This window comes from Hylobates moloch, unplaced genomic scaffold (genome assembly GCF_009828535.3).
Source record: "Hylobates moloch isolate HMO894 unplaced genomic scaffold, HMol_V3 SCAFFOLD_10, whole genome shotgun sequence".
Classification (NCBI taxonomy): domain Eukaryota; kingdom Metazoa; phylum Chordata; class Mammalia; order Primates; family Hylobatidae; genus Hylobates; species Hylobates moloch.
Window position 1 is genome coordinate 99150380 of NW_026652285.1, and position 15043 is coordinate 99165422.

The 15043-nt window shown below is 44.4% G+C and overlaps 1 protein-coding gene across 14 annotated transcripts in view; it reads left to right on the plus strand.

Moving 5' to 3' along the window:
- RALGPS1 (Ral GEF with PH domain and SH3 binding motif 1) overlaps window positions 1-15043 on the plus strand; it is a 298720-nt gene that overhangs the window by 76428 nt on the left and 207249 nt on the right. The window contains exon 1 of one of the 14 annotated variants that reach the window (XM_058444879.1): window positions 4716-5075. The exons of the other annotated variants lie outside the window; for them this stretch is intronic. Coding sequence (XP_058300862.1) covers window positions 4989-5075 — 87 coding nt within the window. The 5' untranslated portion in view covers window positions 4716-4988. Of the gene's footprint in view, window positions 1-4715; window positions 5076-15043 lie in introns of those variants that run through there. 14 annotated transcript variants of the gene reach the window in all.

Consider the following 15043-nt stretch of genomic DNA (forward strand, 5'->3'; position numbering starts at 1 on the left):
TCTAAGTTGTTAAATTTATTCCCATGAAGTTGTTCATAATATTCCCTTTTTATTCTTTTATATCTGTAGGATCTGTCATGATGTCCCCTGCTCTCATTCTTCATATTGGTATTTTGTGTCTCTTTGCTTTTTTTTCCCTGGTCAGTCCAGCTAAAATTTACTAATTTTATTGATCTCAAGGAGAGCTTTTGGTTTCATTATTTTTTTCTGTGGCTTTTCTGTTTTCTGATCCATTGATTTCAGTTAATATTCTTTCTTCTGCTTACTTTGGGTTTAATTTGCTCTTCTTTTATAGTTTCTTAAGTAGAAGCTGAAGTCAATGATTTGAGCACTTTCTTCATTTCTAATGTAGGCATCTAATGCTATAAATTTTCTTCTAAGTGCTGCTCTAGCTTTGCTCCCACGCATTTTGATATTTTGGGCCTTCATTTCCATTAAATTCAAATGCTTTCTAATTTTCCTTTTGATTTCTTTTTGACCCATGAGCTATTAAAGATGTGTTATTTAGTTTCCACATGTTTGAGGAATGGCTAGGTATATTCCTGCTATTGATTTCTTGTCTTGTCTTTTTTTTTTTTTTTTTTTTTTGAGACGGAGTTTTGCTGTTGTTGCCAAGGCTGGAGTGCAAAGGCACGATCTCGGCTCACTGCAACCTTTGCTTCCTGGGTTCAAGCGATTCTCCTGCCTCAGCCTCCCGAGTAGCTGGGATTACAGTCATGCACCACCACTCTGGCTAATTTATTTTTTTGTAGAGACGGGGCTTCGCCATGTTGGTCAGGCTGGTCTCAAACTCCTGACCTCAGGTGATCCACCCGCCTCAGCCTCCCAAAGCGCTGGGATTATAGGCGTGAGCCACCGTGCCCAGCCTCTGCTATTGATTTCTAATTCCAATGTAGTTAGAGAACATACTTTGTATGACTTAATTTAAATTTATTGAGACTAGTGGCTAAGAATATGGTCAGTCTTGGTAAATGTTTGGTGTGAGCTTGAGAAAAAAGTAAGTTCAGGCCAGGCATGGTGGCTCACGCCTATAATCCCAACACTTTGGGAGGCTGAGGTAGGAGGGTTGCTTGAGCCTAACATAGTGAGACTCTGTCTCTACAAAACAAGACAAAACAAAACAAAACAAACTTAACTGGGCATGGTGGTGCATGCCTGTAGTCCCAGCTACTAGGAGGCTGAGGTGGGGGATCACTTGAACCCAGGAGGTTGAGGCTGCAGTGAGTCATGATTGTGCCATGCACTCAAGCCTGGGTGACAGAGCAAGACTCTGTCTCAAAAAAAAAAAAAAAAAGTAAGTTCACACTATTTTTTGTTCTCTTTTCCTTCTTTTTCTGACTTCTTTTTAATTAACTGAGCACACTTCATGATTCCACCTTAACTTCTTTATTGGCTTATGAGGTATAATTTCTTTAATTTCAGTGGTTGATTTAGGGTTTTTAGTATATATTTTAAACTTATAGTCTACTTTCAAGTGATAATATGCCATTTTATGTATAATGTAAGACATTTACAACAGTGTATGTCTATTTACCTCCATCCTATTCTTCGCAGTATTGTTGTCATACATTTTTCTTCTAAATATGCAATAATCAGGCCGGGCGTGGTGACTCACACCTGTAATCCCAGCACTTTGGGAGGCTGAGGTGGGTGGATTACTAGGTCAGGAGTTCAAGACCAGCCTGGCCAACATGGTGAAACCCCGTCTCTACTAAAAATACAAAAATTAGCTGGGCGTGGAGGCGCGTGCCTGTAATCCCAGCTACTTGGGAGGTTGAGGCAGGAGAATAGCTTGAACCTGGGAGGCGGAGGTTGCAGTGAGCCGAGATCGTGCCATTGTGCTCCAGCCTTGGCAACGAGAGCGAGACTGCGTCTCAAAAATAAAAAATAAAAAATAAAAATAAAATATATATGCAGTAGTCTCTATGTTGTTATTACATTTGCATTAAACAATAATCTTTTAAAGTCTATTATCTTTTAAAGAAATTTTTTTAAATGCGTATAATCAGGTACACAAATCTTAAGGCTATAACTCAGTGTATTTTTACAAAGCAAACAAACAATGTAGCCACCATCTGGATCAAGATATAAAACATACCAACACCCCAGAAGGCTACCTCATGCCCCCTCCAAGTCATCAGCTGTGTACAAATGTAACCACGATTCTATCACCATAGGTAGTTTTGTCTGTTTTTGAACTTTATATAAATAGAATCATAAAATATGTACGTTTTGTCTGGCTTCTTTCACTTAACATTATATATGTGAGATTTATCATGTTTTTGTGTGTAGCAGGAGTTTTTTTCTTTCTCATTTTTGTATAGTATTCCATTCATTGTATGAGTAGATCATATATATATTTTTTTTCAGTGGTGATGGATATTTTGGGTTTCTGGTTTGGAGCTATTATGAGTAGTGATGCCACAAACATTCTTGAACATGCCTTTTGTTAGACATAAACTCCCATTTTTCTTGGATGCAATACGTGGGATCGTGAAATTGCTGGCTTGTAAGGTATGTGTATATTTAGCTTAATAGATACTGCCAAACTGTTTTCTTTCTTTTCTTTTTTTTTTTAAATTATTTTTAAAAATTTTATTAAGTTGTGGGATACATGTGCAGGGTGTGCAGGTTTGTTACATAGGTAATGTGTGCTGTGGTGGTTTGCTGCATCTACCAGCCCATCACCTAGGTAAAAAGTGACTGTATCATTTCACATTCCTGTCGGCACTCTGTGAGAGTTTCAGTTGTCCAGCATCTCTGTCAGCACTTTGTGTTGTCAGAAGACGAAACAGTACCAAATGCAGAGCTCACCTCAGCACATTTATCCTCTTTCTGGCATCTTGGGCCTCAAATCCTGGCTTCTTCGGTTGCTCTCTCTCTTTAAATTGCTGTGCTTTTGTTATTGTAGTTACTTTATCCAATTTTTATGGTTAGTATCAGTCACTTTGCCGTAGACAGAGTCAAAGTCTCTTTCTTTTCTCTCTCCTCTTCTCTTCTCTTTTCCTTTCCTTCCCTTTCCCTTTCCCTTTCCTTTTTTGAGATGGCGTTTCACTCTTGTTGCCCAGGCTAAAGCGCAATGGCGTGATCTCAGCTCACTGCAGCCTTCGCCCCTTGGATTCAAGTGATTCTCCTGCCTCAGCCTCCTGAGCAGCTGGGATTACAGGCACCTGCCACCACGCCCGGCCAATTTTGGTATTTTTAGTAGAGACAGGGTTTCGCCATGTTGGCCAGGCTGGTCTCAAACTCCTGACCTCAGGTGATCCACCCACCTTGGCTTCCCAAAGTGTTGGGATTACAGGCATGAGCCTGTAATTGTTTTGAAAACAATCTTCTGTGGAAACAAATTATTTTTCTTAAATTATATTAAGGCATTATTCTACTCTAAAGGGTTGGGATGGCATGAAGTGCTGCTACGTATGTCTGAGTAATTGCAGTTTTCATGTCACTATGTTATGTCTACTGTTATAGTGTCTGGAATATGTTCCATTTGAAAGGAATTTATAAAACTAACTTATCTTTATGATTATACACATCTTTTTGTGTTTATTTGATCTTAGCTTAAGTTGGAAAATGTCAATGAAAAAAATATATTGTGAAGCTTACATAATCTTTAGTGTTACTTTCATAAGCAGACCTTTAGTCTGCAATGATAGGCTTCTTGTCAATGGTTGCATGACATCTGCAAAGGGGAAGGAGCATCCACCTCCAGAAGATACATAAGGGAGAGGGGACCTTATTTTATGAGAAGAAGGCTTAACTTAAAAAGACTGGAAATTTTTGAAAACAGATTTACCCTAATACAACAGCTTTGTTTTAGAATACCCTTCAAAATTGTTTATTGCATTGTCAAGCAAAAGAAGTCATTCTGGTAGGAGAGAACTTGGTGATGCTGCTTAACTGAGACATGACTGAGCTGAGTTGTGGCCCAGAGCAGAGGAAGGAGATTAAGTAGTTCCTGTGTCAAGTGATGTGATTTCTAGAGTAGCTCACTTGTCTTCTGGTATTTTGAAGCAGGTCGTGGAAAGAATTGGCAACAGTGCCATTTCTCTTAAAACTCATTGCATGAACTGCTAGTGATAGTTTTAGTGCACCCCAGCTCCTATTGACATCTGTACCTGCATATTGTCAGCATCCAAGAAGAATTGTTATACTGCAAACCCTTTGAGAAATTTCAAAGTCTTCAAAATGGCAAACAGTTCCTTTGCCAAGCTAAATTTTGACTGAAAGGAATGTCAAGGCTATCTGTGCACAGATGAAGCATCTGCTTTCTCTGGCAATACTTCTGGTTTTGTAGGTTTCATGAAACAAGAAGGCCCACCTGTCACTGTGGCTGGGACTTTCTATGTCAGCATGCATTGATGTCAAAGATTGCAGTGGTCCTGAAAGCCTGCTTTGACAGCCTGTGATTTCATCAGAGCCAGGCCTTGAGTCACTGCCGTCTCAGGAGGTTTTTTTATGAAATAGAGCAGAACAGAAAGCTGCTTCGACTGCACAGGAGTTCACTGGCTCTCCAAAGGATAAGCCTTGAAGTACTTGACTGAACTTCAGGCTGAAGTTCTACTTTTTTTTCTTTGAAAGGAAAGGAAAACTCACAAAACAGAGAAAGAGGAATTCATTCATGACTTGTCTTACTTAACCAGATATTTTTGGCCATGTGAGTGAGGTAAACCTTTCAATTCACCATTATAGATGTTGCTGAAAAGTGGGCATTTTTAGCCACTCTGCCTTCTACAAGAGGAGACGTGGGTGGACAAGTCTGCAAACCTTCTCCTGCTGGAAGAAATGTTTGTACAGCTTGGGAGTGGCAGAGTCATGCTTAGTCTTCAGCAGCAGAAATCTGCAGAGACCAATAGATGTGAATACGGCTTTCGATAAAATCCAACATCTCTTCATGCTAAAAACCCTCAACAAACTAGGCATCAAAGAAACATACCTCAAAGTAATAATAGCCATCTATGACACATCCACAGTCAACATCATACTGAATGGGCAAGAGCTGGAAGCATTCCCCTGAAGAACAGGAACAAGACTGGGATGCCCACTGTCACCACTCCTACTGTCTGCTTTTGAAGGTAACTTCTGCTCAGCAAAACATGAAAACAGAGTATGGATTCACAGTCCTTTGGGGACAAGCCATTCGTGAGGAAACCTTGACATTGTTTTCCTCAGGGACTTAAGAAAAAAGAAAACGATGCAGTGTTGATGCAGCTGGAAAACCCTTGGAGAATGGTGGCGTTCTTTGACATCTGACATTCACTGACTCTTGTCAGTAGGCTTTGGGAGTGGTGATTTAGTATACCACTGCCTTCCTTTGGGAGTCTGGGTTTTCAAGCATTTGTTGGTATCTAAATTTTAAAAAGTCAGGTTGACCAAATGTCAAGGAGTGTTTCACAATTCCAGTGTTACTTTCAATAATAATAATCATTATAATTTGTTTATTGAATGCTCGTTATGTGACAGGCACTATTCTAATAACTTTCCATGAATTAACCCATTGAATATTTCCAACATTAATATAAGGAAGGCAGTTTTATTACTTCATTTTCAGATGAAGAGACTGAGGTCCAGAGAAGTTAATAAAATTGCCCAAGGTAATAGGGCTGCTCAGTGGTGGAGTTAGATATAAACCTAGGTTGTCTGGCTCCAGGGTCCACATGTGCACACCCCTGGTAACTGCTTCTGTTGTGCCAGGGTACAGCATACTTTGTGTTATAGTTTTCATTTTAATCTTACTGGCACAATTTGGATTTCTTTTGATTCTTTTTAGGGTGTCGATATTAACTTTTGTGCATGAAAGGGAGAGAGGGAGAGAGGAGAGAGAGAGGAGGGGAGGGAAAATAATCTCTGAAAAGATTTTTAAAATTTAACTTTAAGATAAATTGTGTACAACATTTCTCATGCCTTGGTTATTTACATTTTACTGGGGAGGGAGCTCGTTACTGTTATTACGGATACCAGAGGCTCCTGAGACCAAGAGCAGGGACCACATCTGTGTGTCTTTGTCTCCCATGTGCTTAGCATAGTTCTGGGCACATAGTATTTGTCTTGTAATTTTTCATTGAGTATAAAGTTGCTGTGCTTAAAGAGTTAAAGCTCTATTTTCTGGAAAACTTACTTTTTCCAAACACTTTACTTCCAACTAGTTGATACAGGATAACACTCATCTGGTCAACAATTAGTTATTCAATGCCTTCTATGACTGGGTGCTTCCTTAGGCACCAGACACACATAGATGCACATATTAGATTGTCAGGTCCCATTCCTGCACATTGCTTGTAGCCTATGGAAGGAAGACATGACTCGAGAAGCAATTTAATAAAGAATGGTAGGGGCTCTCGGGGGAATTACACGTGCCATAGAAGTACATAGAAGGAGCATCCAGCTTTGTCTGGGGTACGGTGGGGGGCTCAGGAAAGCTTGTCTGAATAATAGTATATAAGCCAAGACTTGAGGAATGAGCTGGTAAAGGGGAGAAGGAGTTTTTCAGGCAGAGGGAGCAGCATGTACTAAGGCCTGAGGCAAGAGAAAGCAAGACAGGGAGGGCAGAGAACTGAAAGAACACATGTCAGCATGGCTGGGTCACGCCACAATGAGGCCAGTCACAGATGAGCTAGAGAGCCAGCCAGGGGTCAGGGCCGAAGACCCTTGTCTGACAGGTCAGGCAGTGTGGATCATCCGCTGATAGCAATAAGACATTGGAGGGTTTCCCGCAGGGGAGAGCTTTGATTAGATTTGCATGGCTTGCAAGGATTGCTCTGGCTGCTCTGTGGAGAACAGACCTTTGAGGGAGAGCAGTTCAGAGACTCTCCTGTGGTCTAGGTGAAAGACGATGTGGTCTGTATGAGGATAATGCAGTGGAGAAGGGTGACCACGTAGATGCAGGAATGTCTAGGTGCTGTTCTCTGCAGGCCTTGGTGCTAAGGTGGATGTGGATGTTGTGAGAGAGGGAGGAGTCAAGGATATCTCCCAAGTTTCTGGCCTGGGCAGTTGGGAGACTGGTCAAAAAACAACCAGATGATATGGGGGTGGGGCGGGTATGTGCAGAATTTGGTTTTGCACATGTTGAGTTTGAAGTGCCTGTGTGACACCTGCATGAGGTATCCTGTGCCAGCAGCATGACTGTGCGGCTAGTACACTTCTTGCTCAAATAGCTGGGCTATTCCATGGACCTAATCTTCATGCCTTCTGGCAGAACTCTAGGTTCTTAGAAGCAGCTGCCCCTGGACCTGTCTGTGGGAGGACCTCTAGGCTTGTGAAGGGATCTGGTTGGGACTGGCTTGCCACCAGAACCTCAGTAGTGGCTGAAGTGTCTTTGGGGATTGGGACCTCAGCAGGACCAGGGAAACAAAACCCTTGGTAGAGGCAGCTGTGGGAAAAGTGGGATGGGGTGAAGTTGAACATCTTAGATTAGATCCCTGGTTGTCTAGAACCCTCCAGAAAGGAAGGGAGGAGTCAGAAAGGAAGCTCGGGCACCTTGTCTTTGGGAAGACTGGTGACATCCTGGTTAGTAGCATGAATTATGGTACAGACGAAGCTGGGTTTGAGATCCTGCTCTACCACAACCAGATATGTAAATCTGGGCTTAACATCTCAAAATCTTCATTATCTCATCTGTAAAATGGTGAAAATAATAGTACCCACTTCATAGGATTATTGGGAGAGTTCATGTTTAATGAATTTAGATCCTGGCTGGAACATACTCAGGAAATGGCTGCTGCTGCTATTTCTTCTCTTCCTCTTTTCCTTTGGCCTTCATTTGCTGTTACAATCGTCACTCAGATGTCTCTCTGAGAAGTATGTTCTTGAATCTTGAATCCCAATTCTGTGGCTTTAGAAAGGCTTTAGGAAGGTTTTTTGCTTTCAAAATCCATGCAAGTTCCTAGAGGCTTATTTTTGTCACATATACCATTTTTCACTGCACCACAGTGATGTGGAGACACTTCTGCAAGTTCTTCTCAAAGAGTCTGTCATATAGAACATTAGGGAGCCACGTACACTTCATTGAAAGGAAAATTTGGGAGCTGCACTGTCAGCTTTAATAGGCACTATAGGCATCACTGTTTCTAACATAGCCATTGGATGCCTCATGATTGTGGGCCCTTTAGCTCATCCCAGCCTCTTCCAGCTTTCCCCTGAACGACTCTTTGTTCCCCCCTCATCCTTTATCATGGATTGTCCCTGGGATCATCCATCTCCTTTTACTGTACAGAGCAGTTCAGATTCCCCAGCACCTGTGGCCCAGCACACATCCTCCAATCCATCAAGGGGACCAGCAGGTCAGAGCACCCTCCACCTAACAGGACCGCCTTTCCTTGAAGTTTGTGGGTATAAATAGCCCCTTTTAGCAGAGAAAGGATCTGATTTCATTATTAATGGTCACGGATATCTTTATTTATGTTTCTTTGATCTAGGACCTAGGAGATGAGGGTGGGTGAAATCTATTGAAGGGGTTGTGAGCGTGGATTTTGGCTTATCTAGGTTGAAATTTGGGCTTTCCCACTTACTGTTCTGTGGCCTTGGGCAATTTGCCTCACTTTTTTGAATCTCTGAGCCTAAGAGTCTAGGCTGTTGTTTCTCTTCTTTAGAGCTACCACCATCTACTTTATGCCTTGGAAAAAATGTCCCCAGCATACCTGTGAGATGGAGTACTGTCTTAGCCTCTGCCCTTCCCACTTTCTTGAAGGTTTAGCCCACAGCCCTCAGTTTGTTGATGTTTAACTGCTAACTTCCCTGAGGGGAGGCAGGGAAGCAAAGTTGCACACCAGGAATATCAACAGAGATTCTAGAATTCCACAGAATTGGAAACTGTGCCCCTGGGTCTATGTTTCTTGGCTCCTGACTCTTCCAAGGAGGTCCCTGGTTTCCTGTTTGCTTCCATTTTCCCCAAGAGAGGAGCTTTGCCTTTCCTTTATTGGGCCACCATGCTGAAGGGCTGTGAGAGTAGAACAGTGGGAGGCCGGGTGAGTCTGGTGAGCCAGCTTGACCAAACAAGGAATTTGGCCATCCTCACGGGGCGGTGTCATGGAGGCTAGAGGTGAGGAGAGGCTGGAACCAGAGCCTGGACACCTGGCCAGGCTCTGGTTGTTCATCTCTCTCCTCTTTGTCCTTCATCCCTTTCTCCTGCCTCCCCTGACTTCCTCGGACTGTATTAAGGTGACTGCCCTGCAGCTTCTGAGTCCTAGAGACTGACTGACTTTTTCTCCCTCCATCTAGCTTCCAAATTCATACACAATGAATTTATTAATTGACTGGAGGGTTCAGATTTATGTCATTCAAAATGACTGCCTGGATTCCACCCCTGGCTGGGGTTGAGGGCAAGGTACCGTTGTTCCTAGAGATGTGGGGATGGTTGAGAGCCGAGCACTCTCAAGATGCCAGGAATGGGCGCCATTGTCTGTCAACATCCACTTGTCCTAATATGTCATTTGCCTCTTGGGGCCCTTCTGGCTCTGAGAGCCCTGTCTGCTTTGATCAGTGCCTTTCGTGTTCATATTGTGCTGGCTTCTGAGCAGAGGCCAAGAACATGGCAGCAGGGCTGGTGGGCTGGGAGCCCACAGAGGAGTCAGGGGATGAGTGATGCCTCCTGCTAATTGATGGCCTCAAAATCATCCATGTTAGTGCAGCCTTTAGTTTTACATGACTTGGGTCAGATGTGGGGACACTTGGCCATTAGGAAGTAAGCTTTACATAGCTATGTGGGGTTAAGAAAGATTCCCCTTATGAGAGAGCTCATTCTACATTTTTGTAACTCTTCGTTTGGTCTCTGATGTGCTGCCTCTTTGTGGGATGAAGTCTGCCTCTGGAGAGTCCCATATATCAGTGGCCTATCTGGGTCTTTCGCCTTCTGTGGAGGCTCCCCCAGACCTCCTCTGGGGTGGAAGGAGTCCTAGAGCTACTTCAGTCCCTTCTCTGTGGTGATAATAGCAGTGTGGCCAGGCCAGGGGCTGTATCTTGGCTGGGCAATGAGGGGGTTTGCCCTGGCGGCTGGAGATGCGTAGGGTGTTCCTAGACCGAGAGCCCACCACCCCACCGCCCGCCTTTTTTTTTTTTTTTGAGATGGAGTTTTGCTCTTGTTGTCCAGTCTGGAGTGTAGTGGCCTGACCTCGGCTCACTGCAACCTCTGCCTCCTGAGTTCAAGAGATTCTCCTGCCTCCACCTCCCGAGTAGCTGGGATTACAGGTGCCCGCCACCATGCCTGGCTAATTTTTTGTGTTTTTAGTGGAGGTGGGGTTTCACCACATTGGCCAGGCTGGTCTCAAACTCCTGACCTCAGGTGATCTGCCGCCTCGGACTCCTGTAGTGCTAGAATTACAGGCGTGAGCCACCACGCCTGGCCAAGAGCCCATTTTTTATGGAAGTGCACTTCTTTGGGACTCTTAGAATTCAGTAGGGTATATTAGACAAATTATATGTCTAACTAGAAAAAGTGCATTTTAAAAGCCTTATTTATATCTGGCTGATATTTTAATAGCCATGTTAGTAACTTCTGACTAGGTTTGTACCTATATTTGACTGAGACAGTTAGGTTGACTCTCCCTCTCACCCTAAGAAGTTTAAAAAATAAATACTTTTATAGGACCATAGGATTTTACATGCCAAGATTTAGGCTGAAAATCCGAGCATGAAAATTGGTTTGTATGTAACAGGAAGATTAATAGGCAGTTCCTCCCATCCCCTGTCCCCTGTCTTACAGAGTGGTCCTGGCAGCCCCTGCCTGCCTGTAAATAGTTGAGTTTGCCTCACTGGCAGGTCAGCATGGGGCAGGAAGAAGCCAGATTATTTTATGATCCATAAACGCAAGCACCAGACATGCTCCGAAATTCATTAGTGTTTACTTGTCATTACAAATAGCCTGTGTTGTTTGCCTTCTGACTAGACGGGCAGACAGTCAGGGCCCAATTGCAGGGTGTGGAGGGCCCTGAAACCCCGACTCTCTTGGGAAATGAGAGTTTAAAGCAAAGCTTTAATTTATGGCTGCAGATTGTTTCTTTCTCCTGAGTGTAGGTATTGAGGATGTGAATCTTCAGAGTCAGACTGGCTTTTTCTTCAGTGGAAAATATGAAGTTTTTGGATAAAACCTACTAATAAGTAGTCATCTCATGTTTGTTTTGTTTATTTCCCCCTTTTGAATTACAGATAAACTTTTTAAGCAGGGAAAGCTTAAAAAGTTTAAGCTTCATGGATACATATGTAACAAACCTGCACATTGTGCACATGTACCCTAAAACCTAAAGTATAATTAAAAAAAAAAAGCCTCAAAATGTTATGCCCAGATACTTCCCTGGGCAGCAGATTTTGTACCATCTCCCCCTGAGCCTGCCTGCTTTACAGAGAGCAGCCCTGTGTCTCGGCCACCCTTCCCTTCCCTCCTCTTGGACCTGGAGCACCCAGGGCTTGGGCTATGGCAGGCCCCTGACTATAGCCCCCTTGGTCCGTTTCAGACCCGGGTGACACCACGAGGTGATTGTTAGACTGTGGAAGCCCCTAAGACGCTGCTGTTCCAATGTGGAGGTAGTCAGGATGGGCTGAGCTGTCTCAGCTGCACATGTGCTGAAGCCGAGACTAAGGCAGCCCTTGGAGGCTGAATGGCATCTGGGGGATGGCTGGTGTGCAAGGGGCCAGATGTCTGAGGTTTCTGAGTGGAGTTGTAGATTTGAATGTAATTAGAGGATAATTCTTCCAAATGATCTTCATGTGGGGCTGGCTTAGGCATTCCTGGGGTCTGCTTGGGATGGTGACTTCATGTCTGTCAATCACTCAGTTGTTCAGCACCTATTGACCAGGCACATACCATGTGTAAGACCCCCTGCCTGGTATTTCAGGGAACTCGAAGATGAATGAGGAATCCCTGGTCTAATGGGAAAGGTAAGAGATTTACCTAAATAATTACAAGGGTCTCACTAAAGAGGACAAAGTGCTATCTGGGAGGGGAGCCAATACTTCCAGCTAGGACAACACCCAAAGCATCCTGGTGGAGCTCCCATTGTGGCATGGAGAACTGGTATAATTTGGGCACAAGATAGGGAGAAATGGCAATTCAGGTTATCAGGAACAGCTTGCACACAGGTAAGGCAGTTGGGAAGAAAGTGGCCATGTACAGGGACCAGTGAGCAGATTAGTTTGATCTAAAGCAAAGGTGAAGGGCTTTGTGGGAAGTAAGACTGGAGAATAGAGTGGCCCCACTATGGCCTTGGTTCTGTGGGCGCTGGCAGAGCAGGTGTTGTTTAGGAGCTGTGCTTCCTTCAAGAAGCTGAACAGGCAGAAGCCAAAGTCCTACAGGTGCCCCAAACCAAGCCTGATTCTTTCCCCAGAATCCCGCTGTGGTACACACCCCTGGAATGGCATGCCTGCCCACCCAGTCAGGCCAGAAGCATAGTGTCTGTCATTGACGCCCCTTCTCTCTCCCACAGTCTCTGCTCCCAGTCAGTCCCCACACCCTATCTCCCCTTTTTCCACCTGTCTGTCCCCAGTGCTACCCCTCAACTTTGGCACTTATCTCCCAGCGGGCATCTCTACACCCATGTCTACCCCATCCCACTCTGTTGCCCACTCTGTGGTTTTAAATCTCTGTCCTCTGAGCCTCTTCAGCATCTCCAGTGGTTTCCCCAGTGCCTTTGGGTGATTCCACATCTCTAAGGGGTCCGTGCAGGTAGGAGTAGCTTATCCTTTCCTTCCACCCCTCTTCTGGCCTCCCGACTCACTCTCTGATTCACCTCCTCTGGCCTTCCCACAGGTCCTTGAACCTACCTCCAGGCCTGTGCATTTTCTGCTGTCTGCCTGGCATGCTAGTCCCCCCGCTTCAGCTAAGCCAGTCCTTCTTACACAGTGATTGCACTCTGAACTTGTCCTTATGGGTTCAGCAACATGTTCATAATTGATGCCTGTCTTCTCCACTGGAAGCCAAGCATTGTCTTATCACTGCTCTGTCCTCCCAAGCTTTGCACAGTGCTGGGCACAGAGGAGGCACTCCATGAAGACTGACTGGCATTACTGATTAAAGGATGCAGGCGACAGAGCTGGGGAGCTAAGGCAAACAGAGCAGTCCGGGCCTGAGGTTGGGAACACTGCCATGGTCTTGCTTCCAGCCTTACAAAAGGGGTTTCACACCATTGAAGGCTAGTGGCTCAAATGTCCACAAGGTTTCCTCATACTTTTAAGTATCCATGTATAGATCAAACATTTGAAAGTTGTTTTTCCTTTGAGCCTTTTAGGAAAGGGAACTTTCCTGAAAGAGCCATTCCTCTTGGTCTATGTGCACACCAGCCATCTGTAGCCATCATCAGACAGTGCAAATGCCAGAACAGCCTAGCACCCCATAAGATGTTCCACTGCGTAGCCATTGCTGGAATTTATCAAATTCTGGCATTGTTTCCAGGAATCCTACTCTGTCTAGAGACTTCAAGCTGCTTGTGATCAAAAAGTGAGTTACTGGGATGGAGGAGAAAACTCTTTGGCTATGAAATGTTGAATGAAATTATTATCTTGACGAATGGAGTCTTACCCTGTGGTCCCTCTTGCAGTCTGTCTTGCTGCATACTGAATTCAGCCGACACTGCAGGGAGGCCTGGGGGGAGGGGGTGTGGCCCTAGGGTTGAGACAGCCTTCAGTCCCTGTGCATCCTCTAGGCATATCATTTTTTACAGCCCCCATCCCCTGCCTCATCAGCCTTTTCTAGGTGATGTTTGTCCACTTCCTGGTCTCCTATGTGGTTATCTAACATCATACCTGGGACCTTTGCTTATTAAGAGGTCAGGCTCTGGAGTTTGCCATTTACTACCTGGATGCACTTGCATAGTTATTTAATCTCTGTGAGCCACAGTCTTCTCATCCATCAAATGAAATAGTAAAATCTACTTTATGGTCTGGTTTTGAGACTTAAATAAAATAAAGTAGATTTAAGCCCATTATATAGTACCTAGAATGTAGGAAATGTGCAGTAACTTATAGTTCTCTTCCTTCCCTGTCTTTTTGTTCCTTTTATAACCCCTGTGGTGCCATTCACTTTGTAGATAATATTATTCAAAATACTGGTAGAAAATCATGGTAACAGTGCCTGCCCAGGCTGACAGCACTGTGGTTAGGAGCCTGGGCTTTGGAGTGCCGACCTGGATATGAATTCCACTTTGCCACTTATTTGTTACATTGACTTTAGGCAAGTTAATTATCCTCTCTGAATCTCAATTTTAGTTATGTGTAACCTGGGGGCAATCATAGCCCTTCCTCAGGGTGCCCTAAGGGGCATAATGTGAGAAAAGTATTTTGCCTAGTGCCTGACATACAGTAAGCAAACTGTTAGCTGCTGTTATTATTGTTTATTATTATTATTCTCAGCCTGGGAACAGGACTGCGAACAGATCTTGAAGGACTCTGTTCGCCTCTCAAAGTGAGGAGGAGCTGGGCGTTCTGGCAGTTGGTTATCTCAATGTGTTCCCGCTGTATTCTTGTCCTGCCTGGTGAGATTTGGGGCTACACGGTTTGGGTCTCAGCCTCCCCAAGATGGGTCCCAGGTGTAAGATGGCCTAGGTTGCCTCTTTGGTATCTGACCATCTGGTTGTGTCTGCTCCTGACCTGCGAACTTTCAGAAACAGCTTTGTCTTGGGAACATGGAAAACATGTGGGACACTTCATATATGCCACCCATTTGTTCCCCTCTTCTCCCAAGTTCTTCTCCTGCCCTGGACGTCACATCCCTCCCTCCCTGCCTTGCTCCACTTGGAGGCACTTCTCACACCATGTTTCCACCTCCAAAAGATGCACCTGATCCCACCTGGGGTTTAACCCTTCTGCCCTTGAATGCCTTTCTCTTCCTTCTCCTCCTTTTTTCTTTTCTTTCTTCCTTTCCTTTCTTCCCTTTCTTCTCTTCTCCTTTTTCCTTCTGTCTTCTCTCTGTCTCTTTTTCTGGAAACTGAGTTTTCCATTTGCATTTTTTTCTGTTCATCTGCTCCCGTCTGTTCCCAGCCTCCCTCCTTCCCTGCCACCCCACTGTTTCCTGTCTCCTGCCACACCAGATTGTCTTGTCCAATTTATCCCTGTACAACAG